Source organism: Oncorhynchus masou, chromosome 26 (assembly GCF_036934945.1).
Source record: "Oncorhynchus masou masou isolate Uvic2021 chromosome 26, UVic_Omas_1.1, whole genome shotgun sequence".
Taxonomy (NCBI): Eukaryota; Metazoa; Chordata; class Actinopteri; order Salmoniformes; family Salmonidae; genus Oncorhynchus; species Oncorhynchus masou.
The window spans coordinates 4,347,204-4,369,530 of record NC_088237.1 but is presented as its reverse complement, the minus strand read 5'-3'; the positions used below and the strand labels follow the sequence as shown (position 1 = coordinate 4,369,530).

At 43.3% G+C, this 22,327-nt stretch overlaps 1 protein-coding gene across 1 annotated transcript in view; it reads left to right on the top strand.

Moving 5' to 3' along the window:
• The first annotated feature begins 1,188 nt into the window (after window positions 1-1,188).
• Window positions 1,189-22,327, top strand: part of cfap54 (cilia and flagella associated protein 54) — a 126,473-nt gene continuing 105,334 nt past the window's right edge. Inside the window, exons 1-14 of the mRNA XM_064938156.1 lie at window positions 1,189-1,361; window positions 1,738-1,843; window positions 2,056-2,199; window positions 2,410-2,578; window positions 2,719-2,777; window positions 2,861-3,118; window positions 5,291-5,392; window positions 7,933-8,125; window positions 9,634-9,732; window positions 17,463-17,578; window positions 17,850-17,967; window positions 18,077-18,165; window positions 18,266-18,403; window positions 21,136-21,286. Of these exons, the coding sequence (XP_064794228.1) occupies window positions 1,213-1,361; window positions 1,738-1,843; window positions 2,056-2,199; window positions 2,410-2,578; window positions 2,719-2,777; window positions 2,861-3,118; window positions 5,291-5,392; window positions 7,933-8,125; window positions 9,634-9,732; window positions 17,463-17,578; window positions 17,850-17,967; window positions 18,077-18,165; window positions 18,266-18,403; window positions 21,136-21,286 (1,891 nt within the window). The 5' untranslated portion in view covers window positions 1,189-1,212. The remainder of the gene's footprint in view (window positions 1,362-1,737; window positions 1,844-2,055; window positions 2,200-2,409; window positions 2,579-2,718; window positions 2,778-2,860; window positions 3,119-5,290; window positions 5,393-7,932; window positions 8,126-9,633; window positions 9,733-17,462; window positions 17,579-17,849; window positions 17,968-18,076; window positions 18,166-18,265; window positions 18,404-21,135; window positions 21,287-22,327) is intronic.

The following is a 22,327-nucleotide window of genomic DNA, read 5'->3' as shown; positions in this document are numbered from 1 at the left end:
AGTCCTTTTGATCTGTTGTCTCTGCACCCGTGTGAACTGAAGCAGAGACTGTGTTGGGGGTTAAGGCGTCCATGGAAACAGGATGCACCTGAGCTCAATTTCGATTCTCATAGGGAAGGGTCTGAATACTCTTATGTAAATGTGATATTTCTGTTTTTTATTTGCAATATAAAAAAAAAATCTAAAAATCTGTTTTCGCTTTGTCGTTATGGGGGGAAAAAATAATCATTTTTTAAATAAAGCTGTAACGTAACAAAACGTGGCAAAAGTCAAGGCGTCTGAATACTTTCCAAATGCACTGTATATCATGGGAGCAAGGCATATGTATAAACAGGGAATACCCTCACGAAAAAATATTGCAGTTAGAGTGTAGTATAACTACAGTTCCGCAAATCGGAGTCCAAAATACCACAGTCTAGTGCAGTTACTGCACTTTTACTGCAGTTTCAAAACGGCAATCCTTTTTTGTAAGGTTAGAGCAAACAAAGCAATTACCCCCAGTGATTTTACGCACTGCTGCTGGACATGGTACATGTCTTCTTTTTTTCTCCAGTCCCTTAATCATGTGTGTGAGGTGAATACTTTAGTTTCTTTGTTAAGACTACCAACAATCACGCGATTGCACCCTTCTCTCAAATCCTGCGACCAGTTATTAAAAAAACCAACTCCCTCAACCGGGATCGATCAATTTGACGTGTTTCTGCTTCGGACCAGAAAAGGCTACAAGGACACGCCTGATGCCCAAACCGATAGTTCATTTAAGAATGTATTAAAATTAGGTACTAGGGTCAGGGTTAGGATTAAGGTAAGAGTGATTTTTACGTGTTTGGTAGTTGGTTTAAGCGTAAACTGTGTCCATAGTCTCTCCCCTTCACCAGCAACCATTGATTGAGAAACACTCTTTTCACACCACTTCGATACCGATGTGATTTTTTCGTAGGTTGGGGTAATTAATGTAGCAGGTTAAGGGTAGGAAACGGGTTAGGGTCAGCGAAAATGCAGTAACCTGCTATAAAAATCACTTTGATTCGAAGTGTCGTGAAGTGTCCCATCTTTGATAAGGACGTGGGACGGGAGGGTCGGTGTGTGTTGTCCAGCAGATGGCGCCAAACCACCGACAACGAGGGTCGCTACCATGACAACCGCTCTAACTTTGGTACGGTGAAGTTTGTTGTTGGGTTTGAGTCAGTGAAGCCGCTTTTGTCGACCGAAATGGAACCACTGCCAGCTTCATTTTACGGGAACATGTGTAAAAGAAACCCAGTAATATCAGCGTTTGATGGAGACATAAAAAAGTTTATGTCATTTATGAAACGAATTAGTACTTTGCCAACCTACGACCACAACTCCTACGCAAGAGGGTGAGACATTTCCTGGCTGTATCCCAATCAAGTGTCACGTTAGCTAACGGCTATCTTATTCTTGTTTGAAAACTAGGCCTAACGTTAGCTAGCTAGCTAGCTAGCAGTAACTTCAGTTTACGTGCAAGCTAGCAGCCTGATGTGTGAATTTCTCCTGCCAGAAGAGGATTGGCCACCCCTCATAGCCTGGTTCCTCTCTAGGTTTCTTCCTAGATTTTGTCCTTTCTCTGGAGTTTTTCCTAGCCACCGTGCTTCTACATTGCTTGCTGTTTGGGGTTTTAGGCTGGGTTTCTGTATAGCATTTTGTGACATCTGCGGATGTAAAAAGGGCTTTAGAAATACATTTGATTTGAGTTTTTCTCTCCAATGTATGTAGTGCCAAAACTCTGTTTGAAATATGGAACAAGTACAAACCTCGACTACCAACCAACTACTATGAAGAACACATGCTGCAAATGGCAGATTTTCTTTTTAGTATCAAGGTTTGTTTGTATTCCCTTCTCTCTCTCTCTCTCTCTCTCTCTCTCTCTCTCACTCTCACTCACTCACTCACTCACTCACTCACTCACTCACTCACACACACACAGAGCTACATATATTTGATTTGACCACAAGGATTCCCCACCACACCCAATCTATTGTATAAATCTTCAAATCTTCTTTGTTAGTTCAAGCTCAGTTTTTTTCTCTCCAGTTATACAGGCTGGGTCTATGGCAGGGCTACTGTCGCTACCTGCAGCAGTTCAGCACTGTGACCATAGAGGACATTAGGGATGTTGACCACTTCAAGACCTCCTTCTTCCCCAAGGGGTTCGACACAGACCAAGCCAAGCTGACGGTGAGGACAGTATTTGTGTGTGTGTGCTTATCTGTGTTCTCGTGTGTGTATATGTTGTGTCTGTGGATCTGTGTTCAGAATGAAACAAAGCCGACAAGAACACACCTCACATAATGTGCTTGCCATTTATGTTGTAATTTTTGTGACGGTCTCTATCCTCCACCTCTTTGTGTGTCTTACCTGTGTCCCTGTGGTCTGTGTGTCTGTTAGTTCCGGGCTCTGCAGGGCTGCTGCCTATGTGCCTTCCAGCTGGAGAGGGAAAGAGGGAGCCAGCCCACCCAGAAGGGGGTCCAGAGACTCCTCAGCATCCTGGGGTTTGTCAGGATCATGATGCAGGCCGTGCTTCCCCACGAACATCTCTGCTGGCTTCTTTACAATGGTACAGTAATACAGTAGCAATTACAGTGGTATACGCAGTATGTTGGTTGAATCAATGTCTGAGGTTGTCAGTTGTGGTTCAGTGTTCTCTGCCTGTCTGTCTCTGTGTCTTTCTATCACTCTATCTTTCTCTCTCTTCAGGTTCACTCTATATCTACAACATCTGTAGATACCTGATGTCCATGAGCCGCGCTGCACAGGTACACAATCTAACAATTACATTTATTTCCATGGTGCATGTGATTGTTGGTAAATGCGTATGTTGTCCCTTCCTCCCCTCCAGGCTATGGAGTTCCTTCTGTGGGCCTGTATCTGTCTGGAGACCTCCATCCCCCTGATGACTGCCAGGTTCCTGGCCTGGAGGGCAACTCTGTACTGTGCTGTGTGCCAGTGTTACTATGACAGCCAAGCCAATGTTCAGGCAGAGGTGTTTGCACGACGAGCCCTGGGTAAAGTCAGTGAGCTGGGCAAGCTGGAAGAGATGAGTGGTCTACCTGCCACCACTGAGACTCAGAGAGCATACAAAGTGGCAACCATTAAGGTATGGGACAGGTTGATTCAATACATTGCAAGTTTTGTGCAGTGTCTACCTACATACAGGTCCAAAAGGCATGATGCACTGTCTTTAGTAGGGATGTGACAAATGTAAAAAAAAAAATGGGGGGTTCATCTTGACCTATTGTAACTAATGGGGAGATTTTACCTCATGGCCTTAATAGCAACGACAATCATTAACTATGCCATGAAGACCAGATAAACAGGATTAAATAAAATGACTGGTACCCAGGCATGAATTACTATAATATACAGTGCATTCGGAAAGTATTCAGGCCCCATGACTTTTCACATTTTGCTAAGTTTCAGCCTTATTCTAAAATGTATTAAATAAAACATTTTCCTCATCATTCTACACACAATACCCCATAATGATAAAACAAAAGCAGGTTTTTAGACATTTTTGCAAATGTGTTACAAATAAAATAAATAAATATCACATTTACATAAGGATTCAGACCTTTTACTCAGTACTTCATTGAAGGACATTTGGCAGTGATTACAGCCTTGAGTCTTCTTGGGTATGATGCTACAAGCTTGGCACACCTGTATTTGGGGAGTTTCTCCCATTCTCTGCAGATCCTCTCAAGCTCTGTCAGTCTGGATGGGGAGTGTCGCTGCACAGCTATTTTCAGGTCTCCAGAGATGTTAGATCCGGTTGGGCCACTCAAGGACATTCAGAGACTTGTCCCAAAGCCACTCCGGTGCTGTCATTGCTGTGTGCTTAGGGTCGTTGTCCTGTTGGAAAGTGAACCCAAGTCCCAGTCTGGGGTCCTGAGCGCTCTGGAGCAGGTTTTCATCAAGGATCTCTCTGTAGGATCTCTCTCGTTCATCTTTTTCTCAATCCTGACTAGTCTCCCAGTCCCTTCCACTTGAAAAACATCTCCGAAGCATGAAGCTGCCACCACCATGCTTCAGCGTAGGGATTGGGCCTGCCAGGTGTCCTCCAAACGTGACACTTGGCATTCAGGCCAAAGAGTTCAATCTTGGTTTCATCAGACCAGAGAATCTTCTTTTTCATGGTCTGAGAGTCCTTTAGGTTCCTTTTGGCAAACTCCAAGCGGGCTGTCATGCACCTTTTTCTGAGGAGTGGCTTCCGTCTGGCCACTCTACCATAAAGGCTTGATTGGTGGAGTGCTGAACTCTGGAGCTCTGTCAGAGTGACCATCTGGTTCTTGCTCACCTCCCCAACCCTTCTCCCCCGATTGCTCAGTTTGGCTGGGCGGCCAGCTCTAGGAAGAGTCTTGGTGGTTCTAAACTTCTTCCATTTAAGAATGATGGAGGCCACTGTGTTCTTGGGGACCTTCAATGCTGCAGAAGTGTTTTGGTACCCTTCCCCAGAGCTGTGCCTCGACACAATCCTGTCTTGGAGCTCTATGGACAAATCCTTTAACCTCATGGCTTGGTTTTTGCTCTGACATGCACTGTCAACTGCAGGACCTTATATATACAGATGTGTGCCTTTCCAAATCATGTCCAATCAATTAAATTTACCACAAGTGGAGTCCAATCAAGTTGTAGAAACATCTCAAGGATGATCAATGGAAACAGGATACACCTGAGTTCAATTTCGAGTCTCATAGCAAAAGGTGTGAATACTTATATAAATAAGGTCTTTCTGTTTTTTATTTGTAATACATTTGCAATAATTTCTATAAACCTGTTTTCGATTTGTCATTATGGAGTATTGTGTGTAGATTGATGAGGGAGAAAAATATTTTAATTCATTTTACAATAAGGTTGTAACTTAACAAAATATGGAAAATGTCAAGGGGTCTGAATACTTTCAGAATGCACTGTATACTCTGAAACTGGTAAGTATCGGCATGTACTGACATGGCAATAAGAACCTATCTGTTGTCTGCACCCGTGTGAACTGAAGCAGAGACTGTTGGGTGTTAAGGTGTCCGCATGCTTCCTTGCCGAATGCGGTCCAGAAGAGTTTGTTCATATATTATGACGACATTTTGTGACGTTTTGTTCGTTTCGGACTTCGGCAATGTTCCCTCTAAACTGCAGCGCAGACTGCCTCACAGAGGAAATATGAGCCTGCGCAGATAAGCGCAGTCTGTTTTAGAATAAGTCAAGGGGTCTGAATACTTTCCAAATGCACTGGACTATAACCATATGAATGGTATTTTATTCTACTCACCTACAGCTAGCTACCATGGTGTTTAAACGGTCGGTGTATGAACCCAGGAGGAAACCTAAAGGCCTCTTCAGACACAAGCAGAAGAGTAACCTCAAGGAGATTCAGAGCGTAAGCACTGCTATTGTATCAATCCTTCAAAATCCTGCTTTATCCGGTTATTGTGAAAACAGCCTAGTACTCCAATTCTTACTCATGTATTTCTCTCTCTTAGTTCAATTTCAGTGGGCTTTATTGGCATGGGAAACGTATGTTACATTGCCAAAGCAAGTGAAATAGTTAATAAACAAAAGTGAAATAAACAATAAAAAATGAACAGTAAACATAACACTCACAAACTAGTGTCTATATACAGGGTTGTGCTGATGTGCAAATAGTTCAAGTACAACAGGGAAAATAAATAAACATAAATATAGTTTGTTCTTCACTGGTTGACCTTTTTTGTGGCAACAGGTCACAAATCTTGCTGCTGTGATTGTGCACTGGTATTTCACCCAATAGATATGGGAGTTGATCAAAATTGGATTGGTTTTCAAATTCTTTGTGGATCTGTGTAGAGGGAAATATGTGTCTCTAATATGGTCATACATTTGGCAGGAGGTTAGGAAGTGCAGCCCAGTTTCCACATAATTTTGGGGGCAGTGTGCACATAGCATGTCTTCTCTTGAGAGCCAGGTCAGCCTTCGGCAGCCTTTCTCAATAGCAAGGATATGCTCACTGAGTCTGTGCATTAATTCATTTTGGGTCAGTCACAGTGGTCAGGTATTCTGCCACTGTGTACTCTCTGTTTAGGGCCAGATAGCATTCTTTGTCTAGACTCTTACATAGATGGGACGCTTTACGGCAGACTGGAACCACTTTAACTAGTTTATTTATCTATTTTTTATTTCACCTTTTTTTTAACCAGGTAGTCTAGTTGAGAACAACTTCTCATTTACAACTGCGATCTGACCAAGAATAAAGCAAAGCAGTTCAACACATACAACAACACAGAGTTACACATGGAGTAAACAAAATATACAGTCAATAATACAGTATAAAAAAGTCTATATACAGTGTGTGCAAATGAGGTAAGATAAGGGAGGTAAGGCAATAAATAGGCCATGGTGGCGAAGTAATTACAATATACCAATTAAACACTGCAGTGATTGATGTGCAGAGGATGAATGTGTAAGTAGACACTGGGGTGCAAAGGAGCAAGATAAATAAATAAATACAGTATGGGGATGAGGTAGTTGGATGAGCTATTTACAGATGGGCTATGTACAGGTGCAGTGATCTGTGAACTAAGTAAGACGTCCTGTGTCTTTTCCGTTTTGTTTGTAGCTAGCTACAGCTTGTTTACCTGTTGTGTCAAGCCACTACGGTTCACAATGACGGTGTGCAGAAAGTAGTCCACCCCAACTTTTTCCCACTGATCTTTGTCGATAGAACCTGCTAAATTCAGGGCAGCAATGTTGTTGAGAGCAGTAGCAACACTTTTGCAGTTATTCATGGTTAACGTTATATCTTTTCAAAAAAGCCGAGTTAGACAGGATTATCTACACATATTGAGCAGCTCATGCTATAGACAGAAGCGTGCTACATGGCAGACCCATCCAAACTCATCTCGTAGGCTCATAATTTAACAATTGTATTTGTATTTACAGATGGCATAACATTTTGTTATTAAGACACATGAAAGGTCACATCTTCCAGAAGGCATTTCTGCCAAAAATTGCATTTTAATGATTTTTTTTTCTTCTCATTCAAATCACCTTCCTGTGAAGTAGAGACGTACGACTTACGCCTAGCTTCTTGAAACGGTTCACACATAATTCCTCCTTTCACCATTTCCCTTCGCTTGTGGACTTCAGTACACAAGACATCAGCTGTCTGTGACCAGCCGAAAAAACCTTTCCAAGCCAAACCTTCATATGCTATTTGTATTAAACGTTTCAACTATTGTCTTTCTCTTTCTTCGAGTCAACTACTCAGCACATTTTATGCACTGTAGTGCTAGCTAGCTGTAGCATATGCTTTCAGTACTAGATTCATTCTTTGATCTTTTGATTGGGTGGACAACATGTCAGTTTATGCTGCAAGAGCTCTGATAGGTTGAAGGACGTCCTTTGGAAGTCCTCTTGTCATAATTACTGTGTAGGTCTATGGAAGGGGATGAGAACCAAGAACCTCCTAGGCTTTGTATTGAAGTCAATGTCCCGAAGAAGGACAGAAGCTAGCTGTCCTCGAGCTACACCATCAAGTGATGTTGAGGCTACTGTCGACCTTCAATGGAAAACAGTGTGTTTTAATCTATTATTTGGTGTAATTTTATCTAAAAATGATTATATAAAAAAATGTTTCACTATTTACTATTCTATTTAGGGCCAGATAACATTCCAATTTGCTCTGTTTTTTGGTTGATTCTTTCCAGTGTGTCAAATAGTTCTCTCTTTGCTTTCTTTGCTTTGGTTGGGTCTAATTGTGTTGCTGTCCTGGGGCTCTTTGGGGCCTGTTTGTGGTGGAATGTGTGGGCATCGCTTCCTTTTAGGTGGTTATAGAAGTTAACAGCTATTTTCTGGATTTTGATAACTATAGTCCTAATATCTCTCTCACTCTCTCGCTTTCTCGTTCTCTCTCTATTTCCCCCTTCCCTCGCTTCTCTCTAGATGCCGTGGCCTCGAACCCCTACAGAGCGAGTGTTGATGGAGCTGTTTGAGGGAAACGCTGCCCAGTTCCTGGCGATAGTGGAAGCGCTGTGGGACACCTCCCGTCGCCCACTTCAGACAGGCATGCCCGAGGAGCCAGAGATACAGGAGGTCTCCCTGGAACTCATGTCTGCAGGCATCAGTATACTGTCTGGTTAGTATTCTACTTACATTACAGTCGGCAACTATTCAGATCTCTTGATGTTTTCCACATTTTGTTATGTTACAGCCTTATTCCAAAATGGATTCAATAAAAAAATAAGCGATAAGTCTTTTTGATATTTTTGCAAATGTATTAAAAATAAAAAACATAACTTATTTACATAAGTATTCAGACCTTTTCTATGAGACTTGAAATTAAGCTCAGGTGCATCCTGTTTCCATTGATCATCCTTGAGATGTTTCTACAACTTGGAGTCTACTTGTGGTAAATTCAATTGATTGGAAATTATTTGGAAAGGCACGCACATGTCTATATAAGGTTCCACAGTTGACAGTGCATGTCAGAGAAAAAACCAAGCCGTGAGGTCGAAGGAATTGTCCATAGAGCTCCAAGGCAGGATTGTGTTGAGGCATAGATCTGGGGAAGGGTACCAAACATGTTTTGCAGCATTGAAGGTCCTCAGGAACACAGTGGCCTCCACCATTCTTAAATGGAAGAAGTCTGGAACCACCAAACTGAGGAATCGCGGGAAAAGGGCCTTGGTCAGGGAGGTGACCAAGAACCCGATGTTCACTCTGACAGAGCTCCAGAGTTCCTCTTGGAGATGGGAGAACCTTCCAGAAGGACAACCATCTCTGCAGCACTCCACTAGTCAGGCCTTTATGGTAGAGTGGTCAGACGGATGCCTTTCCTCAGAAAAGGCACGACAGCCCACTTGGAGTTTGCCAAAAGGCACATAAAGACTCTGAGACCATGAGAAACAAGATTCTCTGGTCTGATGGAACCAAGATGGAACTTTTTGGCCTGAATTCCAAGCATCACATCTGGAGGAAACCTGGCACCATCCCTACGGTGAAGCATGGTGGTGGCAGCATCATGCTGTTGGGATGTTTATCAGCGGCAGGGACTGGGAGACGAGTCAGGATCGAGACAAAGGATGAACGGAGCGAAGTACAGAGAGATCCTTGATGAAAACCTGCTCCAGAGCATTCAGGTCCTCAGACTGGGGCAAAGGTTCGCCTTCCACAGCCATGACAACGAAGGAGTGGCTTCGTGACAAGTCTCTCAATGACCTTGAGTGGCCCAGCCAGAACGCATAACTTTAACCCAATGAAACATCTCTGGAAGGACCTGAAAATAGCTGTGCAGCGATGCTCCCCGTCCATTTTTAATACATTTGCAAACATATCTAAAAAACTGTTTTTGCTTTGTCATTATGGGTTATTGTGTGTAGATTGAGTGGAATAAGGCTGTAACATAATAAAATTGTAAAAAGTTAAGGGGTCTTAATACTTTCCGAATGCACTGTATATAACCGTTATCCCGGTTAGTATCGTTGAGATTTAGAATCTATTTTGCAAGATAGATCCTTTAGCCCACACACTCATAGGCTAGCTTCATTAGATTACACTTCAGTAGTCTCACAGTGGCTTTTGGAAAATTCTACCTTTGATTGGACTGATTGAGATTGATGCTGTTTCCCTTCATTGTATGTTTAGGAATTGGAGGGTCCACTGAGCGATCCAGGGATGACAGTATCCCCACCTGTTTAAATGCAGTGACAGCCAACTTTACTCTGATGGACATGGCGGCTGCTGGTGAGAACTTTGGAGTACTGTCTTTCCATATTAGCTAGTACGGTGCTGAAGGTGAAGTTTACCCTAAAACCAAAATTGGCCACTTTTCCTAATGTTACACTGTTGGTATAAAACAACATGATCAGTCCACCCCTTCAATCTATCGCCTAGTCATTTGAAGTATGCCCATCAAGCTTGTTTTTGTCTGTTACGAATCCCTTTTGGCCCGACAGTCTAGGGGGGGATGGTAATGAGACCCGTAACATAACTCATGCAAATTATTATTGTGACAAAGGAAAAGTGTGAACGAAATAACCACGACAACAGAAATCTACCGTCAAACTCTAGGTTTATTTATAAACACACGGTAATGGGGGGAGCAGGAAAAGGGGCTGAGCTGGACCCAAGGAAAGAAACAATAAGTATTCAAAAACACCCCTAAGCTAGACTAGCCTACTTTAACAACAGCTAACTAACTAACAATACAGTGGGTGGTCCGCCCAGTTCTAACTAGTGTATTTAACAAAGTTCACCTACGGGTAGTGTATGCCCATGGGCGACTTGTCTTGGTTTCCCCCTTTTCCCACCAGCAATCAACACAAACACCATAACCAAAAACAATACTCACAGGTGATGACAAAGTGCTATGAGGTGCTTAAACAAAAGAGAGGTTAAGACACAAAGCGAGAGTGAAACACAGAGACCTACAGACATGACATTTACAGAGAGATTGAGCTCTAGAACAAACAAATGATGGGGTTTTTAAACCATGGGAAAGGAACTGTGATAGGTTAGGAAATAGGAGGAGGTGTGTCTTCTGATTGATGATTGATTGTTGACTGATTGGGGAGTGATGATTTTCACCTGTGAGGGGAGAAGGAGAGAAAAGAAACACACACACGGGATACACACACACACAGGATAACTGTATCCGTAACAGTGTCTGAACAGGTAGCGAAACTCCAAGTTGGTTCATCATTAAACAAATTACATTGATCAAGTTCACCAAATTATTATCCAACTCTGTGGTATTCTCAAGTATACCACAAGGAAACAGACGAATATTTTAAGTTTATTTTCAAATTTATTTTTTACCCTTTTTCTCTCCAATTTCATCACATTCAATTGGTAGTTAACAGTCTTGTCCCATCGCTGCAACTCCTGTACGGACTCGGGAGAGGCGAAGGTCGAGAGACGTGCGTCCTCTGAAACAGGACCCAGCTAAGCCACGCTGCTTCTTGACACAATGCCCTCTTAACCCGGAAGCCAGCCGCATGTGTCGGAGGAAACACTGTACACCTGGCAACCGTGTCAGCATGCGTGCACCCGGCACACCACAGAAGTCGCTAGAGCACGATGGGACAAGGACATTCCGGCCGGCCAAACCCTCCCCAAATCTGGATGATGCTGGGCCAATTGTGCGCCGCCCCGTGGGTCTCTGTCGGCTGTGTCAGAGCCTGGACTCGAACCAGGATCTCTAGTGGCACAGCTAACACTGTGATGCAGTGCCTTCGACCCCTGCACAACTCGGGAGGCCGAAACAGGCCAATTTAAAAACGATTGAACTATATTGAGTTATTAAACTTGTGATTAGTGTGATTGCGAAACAACACACCACTATTTGTCATACTTCAATTGCTTATTTATCGTTATTATTCCCACCGCTACTCCTTCAGCTTTTATGCAAAATATACCATTTTAACTTTATATCGTGCAGAGAGGTTTAACTTGAGTTGCTTACATTTACATTTTTGATACTCATACTTTTTGAAATATAATCAGTTGAATATTCTAATTTTAACATGGAGGTCTACAGTGACCAAAATATGCAACTACGACTGACCACAACCACACAACTACTGACCACAACTACTGATCGCAAGTACTGACCACAACCACACAACTTCTGACCTCAAGTACTGACCACAAACACACAACTACTGACCACATCCACACAACTACTGACCACACAACTACTTACCTCAACTACTGACCACAACCACACAACTACTGACCATAATCAATGACCACAACTACTGACCACAACCGCACCACTACTGATCACACAACTATTTAAACACACAACTCCTGACCACAACTACGGACCACAACCACTCACCACATCCATACTGTAGGTCCCAAAGAACCTGCAAAACAACCATACAACTACTGACCACAACTACGGACCACAACCACTCACCACATCCATACTGTAGGTCCCAAAGAACCTGCAAAACAACCATACAACTACTGACCACAACCACTCACCACATCCATACTGTAGGTCCAAAAGAACCTGCAAAACAACCATACAACTACTGACCACAACCACTCACCACATCCATACTGTCGGTCCCAAAGAACCTGCAAAACAACCATACAACTACTGACCACAACTACTGAACACAACTACTCACCACATCCGTACTGTAGGTCCCAAAGAACCTGAAAAACAACCATACAACTACTGACCACAACCACTCACCACATCCATACTGTAGGTCCCAAAGAACCTGCGAAACAACCATACAACTTCTGACGACAAATTATAACCACAACTACTGACAACTTCTAACCACAACTACTGACCACAACCAGACAACTGCTGACCAGAAGAACTGTTGAACACTAACTGCTGGCCACAACTACTCGCCACAAAAACTACTAACCACAAAATCTACTAACCACAAGGACTGACCACAACTACTCACCACAATATCTACTGACCACAAATACTGACAACAGCTACTGATCACTACTTCTGATCACAATCACACAACAACTACTGACCAAGCAACTACTGACCATAATACTACTGAACCACACAACTACTGACCACAACTGGGCTACTGACCACACAACCACTTTCTTATGTCTCTAGGTGTTTTAACACAAACTAACTAGCTAGCATGCCATCTTTCAATCGAATCTAGAAATATAGCTAGATTACTAGCAAGAAAAAACTGTTTTCACTGTGGGACGATGTAAAAACACCATTTCACCCGGTGCTGTCTACATCCACCTTTTTAGACTGCCACACTCAAGGCTCCATGGTTTAACAGTAATTACAATGACTTCCACCCTTACATACCAGGGTTCAAATCCTGCCGGCCTTCCAATTCATCCCAAAGGTGTTTGATGGGGTTGCGGTCAGGACTTAACTGTGCAAGCCAGTTAAGTTCTTCCACACCACTCTCAACAAACCATTTCTGTATGGACCTTGCTTTGTGCACGGGGGCATTGTCATGCTGAAACAGGAAGGGCCTTCCCTAAACTGGTGCCACAAAGTTGTAAGCACAGAATTGTCTAGAATGTAATTGTATGCTGTAGCAGTAAGATTTACCTTCACTGGAACTAAGGGGTCTAGCATGAACCATGAAAAACAGCCCCAGACCATTATTCCTCCTCCACGAAACTTTATATTTGGCACTATGCATTCTGGCAGGTAGCATTCTCCTGGCATCTGCCAAACCCAGATTTGTTCGTCGGACTGCCAGATGGTGAAGTGTAATTCATCACTCCAGAGAACGCATTTCCACTACACTTGGCATTGCGCATGGTGATCTTAGGCTGGTGTGTGTGGCTGCTCGACCATGGAAACCCACTTCATGATGCTCCCGATGAACAGTTCTTGTGCTGACACTGCTTCCAGAGGCAGTTTTGAACTCAGTAGTAAGTGTTGCAACCGAGGACAGACTATTTTTTTTACGTGTTTCAGCTCCCAGTGGTCCCGTTCTGTGAGCTTGTGTGGCCTACAATATCAGCACTTTCAGTTGACCGGGGAAGCTCTAGCAGGTCAGAAGTTTGACAAACTGACTTGTTGAAAGGGTGGCAATCTATGACAGTGCCACGTTAAAAGTAACTGAGCCTCCCAGGTGGCGCAGTGGTTAAGGGCGCTGTACTGCAGCGCCAGCTGCGCCACCAGAGACTCTGGGCTCGTGACCATAATACTACTGAACCACACAACTACTGACCACAACTGGGCTACTGACCACACAACCACTTTCTTATGTCTCTAGGTGTTTTAACACAAACTAACTAGCTAGCATGCCATCTTTCAATCGAATCTAGAAATATAGCTAGATTACTAGCAAGAAAAAACTGTTTTCACTGTGGGACGATGTAAAAACACCATTTCACCCGGTGCTGTCTACATCCACCTTTTTAGACTGCCACACTCAAGGCTCCATGGTTTAACAGTAATTACAATGACTTCCACCCTTACATACCAGGGTTCAAATCCTGCCGGCCTTCCAATTCATCCCAAAGGTGTTTGATGGGGTTGCGGTCAGGACTTAACTGTGCAAGCCAGTTAAGTTCTTCCACACCACTCTCAACAAACCATTTCTGTATGGACCTTGCTTTGTGCACGGGGCATTGTCATGCTGAAACAGGAAGGGCCTTCCCTAAACTGGTGCCACAAAGTTGTAAGCACAGAATTGTCTAGAATGTAATTGTATGCTGTAGCAGTAAGATTTACCTTCACTGGAACTAAGGGGTCTAGCATGAACCATGAAAAACAGCCCCAGACCATTATTCCTCCTCCACGAAACTTTATATTTGGCACTATGCATTCTGGCAGGTAGCATTCTCCTGGCATCTGCCAAACCCAGATTTGTTCGTCGGACTGCCAGATGGTGAAGTGTAATTCATCACTCCAGAGAACGCATTTCCACTACACTTGGCATTGCGCATGGTGATCTTAGGCTGGTGTGTGTGGCTGCTCGACCATGGAAACCCACTTCATGATGCTCCCGATGAACAGTTCTTGTGCTGACACTGCTTCCAGAGGCAGTTTTGAACTCAGTAGTAAGTGTTGCAACCGAGGACAGACTATTTTTTTTACGTGTTTCAGCTCCCAGTGGTCCCGTTCTGTGAGCTTGTGTGGCCTACAATATCAGCACTTTCAGTTGACCGGGGAAGCTCTAGCAGGTCAGAAGTTTGACAAACTGACTTGTTGAAAGGGTGGCAATCTATGACAGTGCCACGTTAAAAGTAACTGAGCCTCCCAGGTGGCGCAGTGGTTAAGGGCGCTGTACTGCAGCGCCAGCTGCGCCACCAGAGACTCTGGGCTCGTGCCCAGGCTCTGTCGCAACAATTGGCTTAGCGTCGTCCGGGTTTGGGAGGATTTGGCCGGTAGGGAAATCCTTGTCTCATCGCGCACCAGCGACTCCCGTGGCAGGCCGGGCGCAGTGCGCGCTAACCAAGGTTGCCAGGTGTTTCCTCCGACACATTGGTGCGGCTGGCTTCCGGGTTGGATGGTGCTGTGTTAAGAAGCAGTGCGGCTTGGTTAGGTTGTGTATTGGAGGACGCATGACTTTCAACCGTCATCTCTCCCGAGCCCGTATGGGAGTTGTAGCGATGAGACAAGATGGTAGCTACTAAACAATTGGATACCATGAAATTGGGGAGAAAAATGGATAAAAAAATTTAAAACGTAACTGCCAATGTTTGTCTATGGAAATTGCATGGCTGTGTGCAATTTGTCAGCAACCTCTCAGCAACGGGTGTGGCTGAAATAGCCAAATCCACAAATTTGAAGGGGTACTTTAGTGTATACAGTGGGGCAAAAAAGTATTTAGTCAGCCAACAATTGTGCATGTTCTCCCACTTAAAAAGATGAGAGGCCTGTAATTTTCATCATAGGTACACTTCAACTATGACAGACAAAATGAGAAAAAAAAATCTAGAATATCACACATTTTTAATACATTTATTTGCAAATGATGGTGGAAAATAAGTATTTGGTCAATAACAAAAGTTTATCTCAATACTTTGTTATATACCCTTTGTTGGCATTGACAGAGGTCAAACATTATAAGTCTTCACAAGGTTTTCACAAACTGTTGCTGGTATTTTGGCCCATTCCTCCATGCAGATCTCCTCCAGATCAGTGATGTTTTGGGGCTGTTTCTAGGCAACACGGACTTTCAACTCCCTCCAAAGATTTTCTATGGGGTTGAGATCTGGAGACTAGCTAGGCCACTCCAGGACCTTGAAATGCTTCTTATGAAGCCACTCATTCGTTGCCCGGGCGGTGTGTTTGGGATCATAGTCATGCTGAAAGACCCAGCCACGTTTCATCTTCAATGCCCTTGCTCATGGAAGGAGGTTTTCACTCAAAATCTCACGATACATGGCCCCATTCATTCTTTCCTTTACACGGATCAGTCGTCCTGGTCCCTTTGCAGAAAAACAGCCCCAAAGCATGATGTTTCCACCCCCATGCTTCACAGTATTTATGGTGTTCTTTGGATGCAACTCAGCATTCTTTGTCTTCCAAACACGACGAGTTGAGTTTTTACCAAAAAGTTATTTTGGTTTCATCTGACCATATGACATTCTCCCAATCTTCTTCTGGATCATCCAAATGCTCTCTAGCAAACTTCAGATGGGCCTGGACATGTACTGGCTTAAGCAGGGGGACACGTTTGGCACTGCAGTATTTGAGTCCCTGGCGGAGTAGTGCGTTACTGATGGTAGGCTTTGTTACTTTGGTCCCAGCTCTCTGCAGGTCATTCACTAGGTCCCCCCGTGTGGTTCTGGGATTTTTGCTCACCATTCTTGTGATCATTTTGACCCCACGGGGTGAGATCTTGCGGGGAGCCCTAGATCGAGGGAGATTATCAGTGGTCTTGTAATGTCTTCCATTTCCTAATAATTGCTCCCACAGTTGATTTCTTCAAACAAAGCTGTTTACCTATTGCAGATTCATTCTTCCCAGCCTGGTGCAGGTCTACAATTTTGTTTCTGGTGTCCTTTGACGGCTCTTTGGTCTTGGCCATAGTGGAGTTTGGAGTGTGACTGTTTGAGGTTTTATACTGATAACAAGTTCAAACAGGTGCCATTAATATAGGTAATGAGTGGTGGACAGAGGAGCCTCTTAAAGAAGAAGTTACAGGTCTGTGAGAGCCAGAAATCTTGCTTGTTTGTAGGTGACCAAATACTTATTTTCCACCATAATCTGCAAATAAATTCATTAAAAATCCTATAATGTGATTTTCAGGATTTTTTTCTCATTTTTGTCTGTCATAGTTGAATTGTACCTATGATGAAAATTACAGGCCTCTCTCATCTTTTTAAGTGGGAGAACTTGGCACAATTGGTGGTTGATTAAATACTTTTTTGCCCCACTGTATATAGTGTGTCTCCAAAATATAGGCCTATCACTATGTTAACTTCATTAAGGACCATCAATAAAAAGTCTTTCAGCCAGCCGAGCAAGCACGCAAAGTATATTTTACACAAGCCAGTTTTCTTAGCAAAACACTGCTTGCTTTGAAGCCTGAATTAGGATTGTGAATGACATCGCCAGTGCTATAGAGGTGCACATTATTTAGATAAATAGTGGCAGCAGCCTCCTACAGTTTGCTCTGCAACTGCTAGCCCGCGTTGAGCAGTGTGTGTTTGTTCCCAGGGGCCGGGGGAGAGAGAGAGGGAGGGAGGGGGTAGCCACGCTACTATAGCAGTCACAATCCTGTGAACTTAAAAACTACTAGGAATTGAAGGCAATTTCCACCTAAATGTGGCTTCTAGCAAGATAGCAAGATATCTAAAATATGTGAATGTTGTCAATAATGACATTTGGTGATGGTATTAGTGGGTTGATTTGAATACATATGAAAAGATGATTTAATACTGGATATATGTTTTTTACTGACTGTAGCTTGTCCTAATGGATACCAGAACTTCTTGGAAAAAAAGTGACGATGTTGTTGAGAGGACTATCCTGCTTTGCTTTGTACCCCCAGGGGAGAACAAGGTGTCTTTGGATGCAGCGGTGAAGTTTGTCAAGCTGCTGTTTCGATATGAACAGTGGGACATGTTCTGTATCCTCTCTGACACACTGCAGCACACCGTACTGCCTGTAAGTCACAACACATCTCTACTGGGACTGGCTTCATACAATTATGTCGTATCAGTTACATACACAGTTGACTAACTAAGCCATACGTCTTCTGGATCTAGATCTATGAGATCAGCATATACTGGGTTAAAACATTTGTGTCAGAAGAATCATTGTGCCCAGATAAAAATGGTCCTACTGTAGCAACTACTGTAATGCTTGTGGAATGAGAATGGCTAGATTCCAGTTATAATACACAGTTATAATGTACGACTTGTGCGTGTTCAAACAGAGAATGGAGGGGAGGTCTTTCAGGAAGTCAGAGCTGGAGCTGAGGTTGCTGGACTACATGGAGCGCCTCATGTCTACACAGAAGATCAGACTCAACACCAAGGACGACACTGTGTCTGGTACTGTAGCTGTCGATACTTCTGTCAACTAGCTGTAGAACTATTGAAATGGCATATAACAAAAGAGTGCTGGACAGTGATTTAAGATGTTGTTGTGGTGTCTCCACAGAGAAGGACAGGCATCTGGGAGTGGTTATGAGTGAGGAGTTTGTTGGTCTGGTGCAGGCCTTATACAGCTGTGTCTGTGGTTCAGCTCAGGTTAGACAGTGCTTTGTAGAATCCTATAGTATCTATCTATTCCATATTGAATCAGTCACTGCTTACTGAATACCTGTGTGTATCTTTCATCGTTGTATAGGACGTGCAACCTGACAGAGACCTGGTGATGGACATAGTGCTGTACCTCTGGTCTAAATGTAAGATCATTTTCCAGAGAGCCCAGGTTCGACACTGGGACCCTATACACTTCCTGGGCAAGATGGAGAACCTGGACAAGGTATAGTAGCTCTACACCAGGTTTTCCTAAACTTGGCATTGCTTGTACATACCCGTCTGGGGTACGCCAAACAAAAAAGTGATTCACATTTAAAAAATAATAATAAAAACATTTTTTTTTTTCAAACAATACATTTATATTTTCCAACAGGGATATACATTTGGAGGAGGTTTTTTTCTCACCTGAGTAGCCTCGTTTCACTGCCAAAAATACAATTAAACCATCTAGTGTTGAGCGAAATAACAGCACAATGTCAAATACAGGTAGCCTAGTCAAATAATTAACATCCAATCACATTAACCGTTACTCTCTCGCGGGAATTCCACTAACGGTCCATATGTAGCCAAATGTAGCTGCTGCTCATTCTGTTTGCTCTAAAATATATGAATTATAAAAAAAAGTAATGCCCGCGTCCATAGAGACACATACCAGCTCTAGTAGTACTGATACTACCAGCAGTACTACACTTGCACCTGACGACACAAGTTGTTCTGCTTCCACGATCACATCCAATGCTAGCACTGACAGTTGTAAATCTGATGCAGCCGAAGAGCTACTGCCCCCTTACCCGGGAAAGCCCCCAACAACAGTCAGACGTTGGACCATCAAAGAGGCACCAATATGATGAGAACTACATTGATTTGGGCTTTACTTATATTGGGAGTAGTGCCTTTCCTCAGCCACAGTGTTTTATATGTGTAAAAGTAATATCTCACAACTCGATGAAACTGTCACTCTTGCTCAGACATTTAGAAACAAAACATGCCAATTTGAAAAATAAGCCACAGGTGTTTTTTGAGCAAGAATTAAGATGACTTTAGAGTAGTAAGACATGTATAAAAGCAACAGATACCATTAATAAGAAGGGGCTAGAAGCATCTTATATGGTGAGCTACCGAGTGGCAAGCCCCATACTATTGTGGAAGACTTCATTCTTCCTGCTGCTGCGGATATGGCTGGTACAATGCTGGGGGAAAAAGGCAAAAAAAACGATATAATGTCTTCATCAAACAAAACTGTTTCGCAACGCGTCAGTGACATGGCAGAAGATGTTTTGAAACATTTATTGCTTCGCATACAAGCCAGTGAATTCTATGTGTTACAGCTGGATGAGTCAACAGACGTGGCGGGCCTGGCACAGCTCCTGGTATATGTCCGTTACGTTTATGGGGGGTCAATTAAAGAAGACATCCTCTTCTGTAAACCAGGACAACAGGAGAGGATATTTTTAAAGTACTGGACAGCTTTGTGACTTCAAATGGACTTTAGTGGTCAAGATGTGTTGGTATCTGTACTGATGGAGCAAAAGCCATGACAGGGAGACATAGTGGAGTGGTAAGGCGCGTGCCAGCAGTTGCTCCCGACGCCACTTGGGTACACTGCAGAATCCACCGAGGCTCTTCCTGCCAAGGTAACGCCTGACAGCTTGAAATATGTTTTGGACACTACAGTGAAAATGGTTAACTTTGTTAAAACAAGGCCCCTGAACTCTCGTGTATTTTCTGCACTATGCATTGATATGGGCAGAGACCATGTAACGCTTTAACAACGTACTGAGGTGCGCTGGTTATCAAGGGGCAAAGTATTGACACATTTTTTTTAAGCTTAAAGTCTCTTTACTGACCATCGTTTTCACTTGTCTGACCGATTGCAAGATGACTAGTTTGTCACACGACTGGTCTATCTGGGTGATGTTTTTTCTCGCCTGAATGATCTGAATCTAGGATTGCAGGGACTCTGCAACTATATTCAATGTGCGGGACAAAATTATTAAGAAGTTGGAGCTCTTCTCTGTCTACATTAACAAGGACTTCACACAGGTCTTTCCGTCATTATGATTTTTTGTGTGCAAATGAACTCAAGCTTATGGACAATGTCAAATGTGATATTGCGAAGCACCTGAGTGAGCTGGGTGTGGAATTATGCAGGTACTTCCAGAAATGGATGACACAAACAACTGGATTCGTTATCCCTTTCATGCCCTGCCACCAGTCCACTTACCGATATCTGAACAAGAGAACCTCATCGAAATTGCAACAAGCGGTTCTGTGAAAATTTGATTTAATCAGAAGCCATTGCCAGATTTCTGGACAGGGCTGCGCTCAGAGTTTCTTGCCTTGACAAATCGTGCTGTTAAGACACTGATGCCCTTTGCAACCACGTACCTATGTGAGAGTGGATTCTCAGCCCTCACTAGCATGAAAACTAAATACAGGCACAGACTGTGTGAAAATGATTTAAGACTGAGACTCTCTCCAATACAACCCAACATTGCAGAGTTACGTGCATCCTTTCCAGCACACCCTTCTCATTAACCTGTGGTGAGTTATTCACCATTTTCGATGAACACATATAGTTTTATATGTAAGATGGTTAAATAAAGAGCAAATTATTGATTATTATTATATTATTATTTGTGCCCTGGTCCTATAAGAGCTCTTTTTCACTTCCCAGGAGCCGGGTTGTGACAAATTCACAGTCATTCTAATGTGTAATAAATAGATCATATACTGTGTGTGTGGCAGCCTTACAATGATGGCAAAAAAACAACATTTGAGAGTGCGCTGACTGACCCTGGTGCTAGAGGGGGTACACCGCTGGAGTTTGAATGTTTGAAGGGGTACGGGAATATAAAAAAGTTTGGGAACCACTGCTCTACACAAATCAGTCTTTGTAAATATGTACTGTACATGATAGCTACTTATTTCATGTGTTACTCTCTCTCTGTGTAGTGGGTGTGGACCCTGTCTGTGCTCAGTGAGGTGGCTCATGTGTGTGAGCTGGCTGACTCAGATCCCATGGTGTTAGCTGAGATGACCATCAGGCTGGCCATGGTGCTGGAGAGCACTGCTGACTCCACTGTTCATTCAGGCAGGAAGACAGGTAGATACTACCACCACTACCACACTGTGGGTCACACTGATACCTTATTTCAGTACCCTTGACTTTTTCCACATTTTGTTATGTTACAGCCTTATTCTAAAATTGATTAAATAAAAAAACATCCTCAGCAATCTATACACAATACCCCATAATGACAAAGCGAATACAGGTTATCAATTTCAGCAAATTTATAAAAAATAAAAAACAGAAATACCTTATTTATATAAGTATTCAGACCCTTTCCTCTGAGACTTTGAGTCCATTGATCATCCTTGATATGTTTCGACAACTTGATTGGAATCCACCTGTGGTAAATTCAATTGATTGGAAATTATTTGGAAGGCACACAACTGTCTATATCAGGTCGAAGAAATTGTAGAGCTCGGAGACAGAATTGTGTCGAGGCGCAGATCTGCGGAAGGGTACCAAAAAAATTCTGCATCATTGAAGATCCTCAAGAACACAGTGGCCTCCATCATTCTTAAATGGAAAAGTTTGGAACCACCAAGACTCTTCCTAGAGCTGGCTGCTTGGCCAAACTGAGAAATCGGGGGAGGTGACCAAGAACCAGATGCTCACTCTGATACAGCTCCAGAGTTTGGAGATGGGAGAACTTTCCAGAAGAACAACCATCTCTGCAGCACTCCACCAATCAGGCCTTTATGGTAGAGTGGCCAGACGAAAGCCACTCCTCAGTAAAAGGGACATGACAGCCCACTTGGAGTTTGCCCAAAAGGTACCTAAAGGACTCTTAGACCATGAAAAACAAGATTATCTGGTCTGATGAAACCAAGATTGAACTCTTTGGCCTGAATGCCAAGTGTCACGTCTGGAGGAAACCTGGCACCATCCCTACGGTGATGCATTGTGGCGGCAGCATCATGCTGTGTGGAAATGTTTTTCAGTGGTAGGGACTGGGAGACGAGTCAGGATCGAGGCAAAGATGAACGGAGCGAAGTACAGAGAGATGAAAACCTGCTCCAGAGTGCTCAGGACCTCAGGCTGGGGCTTAGGTTCACCTTTCAACAGCACAACGACTCT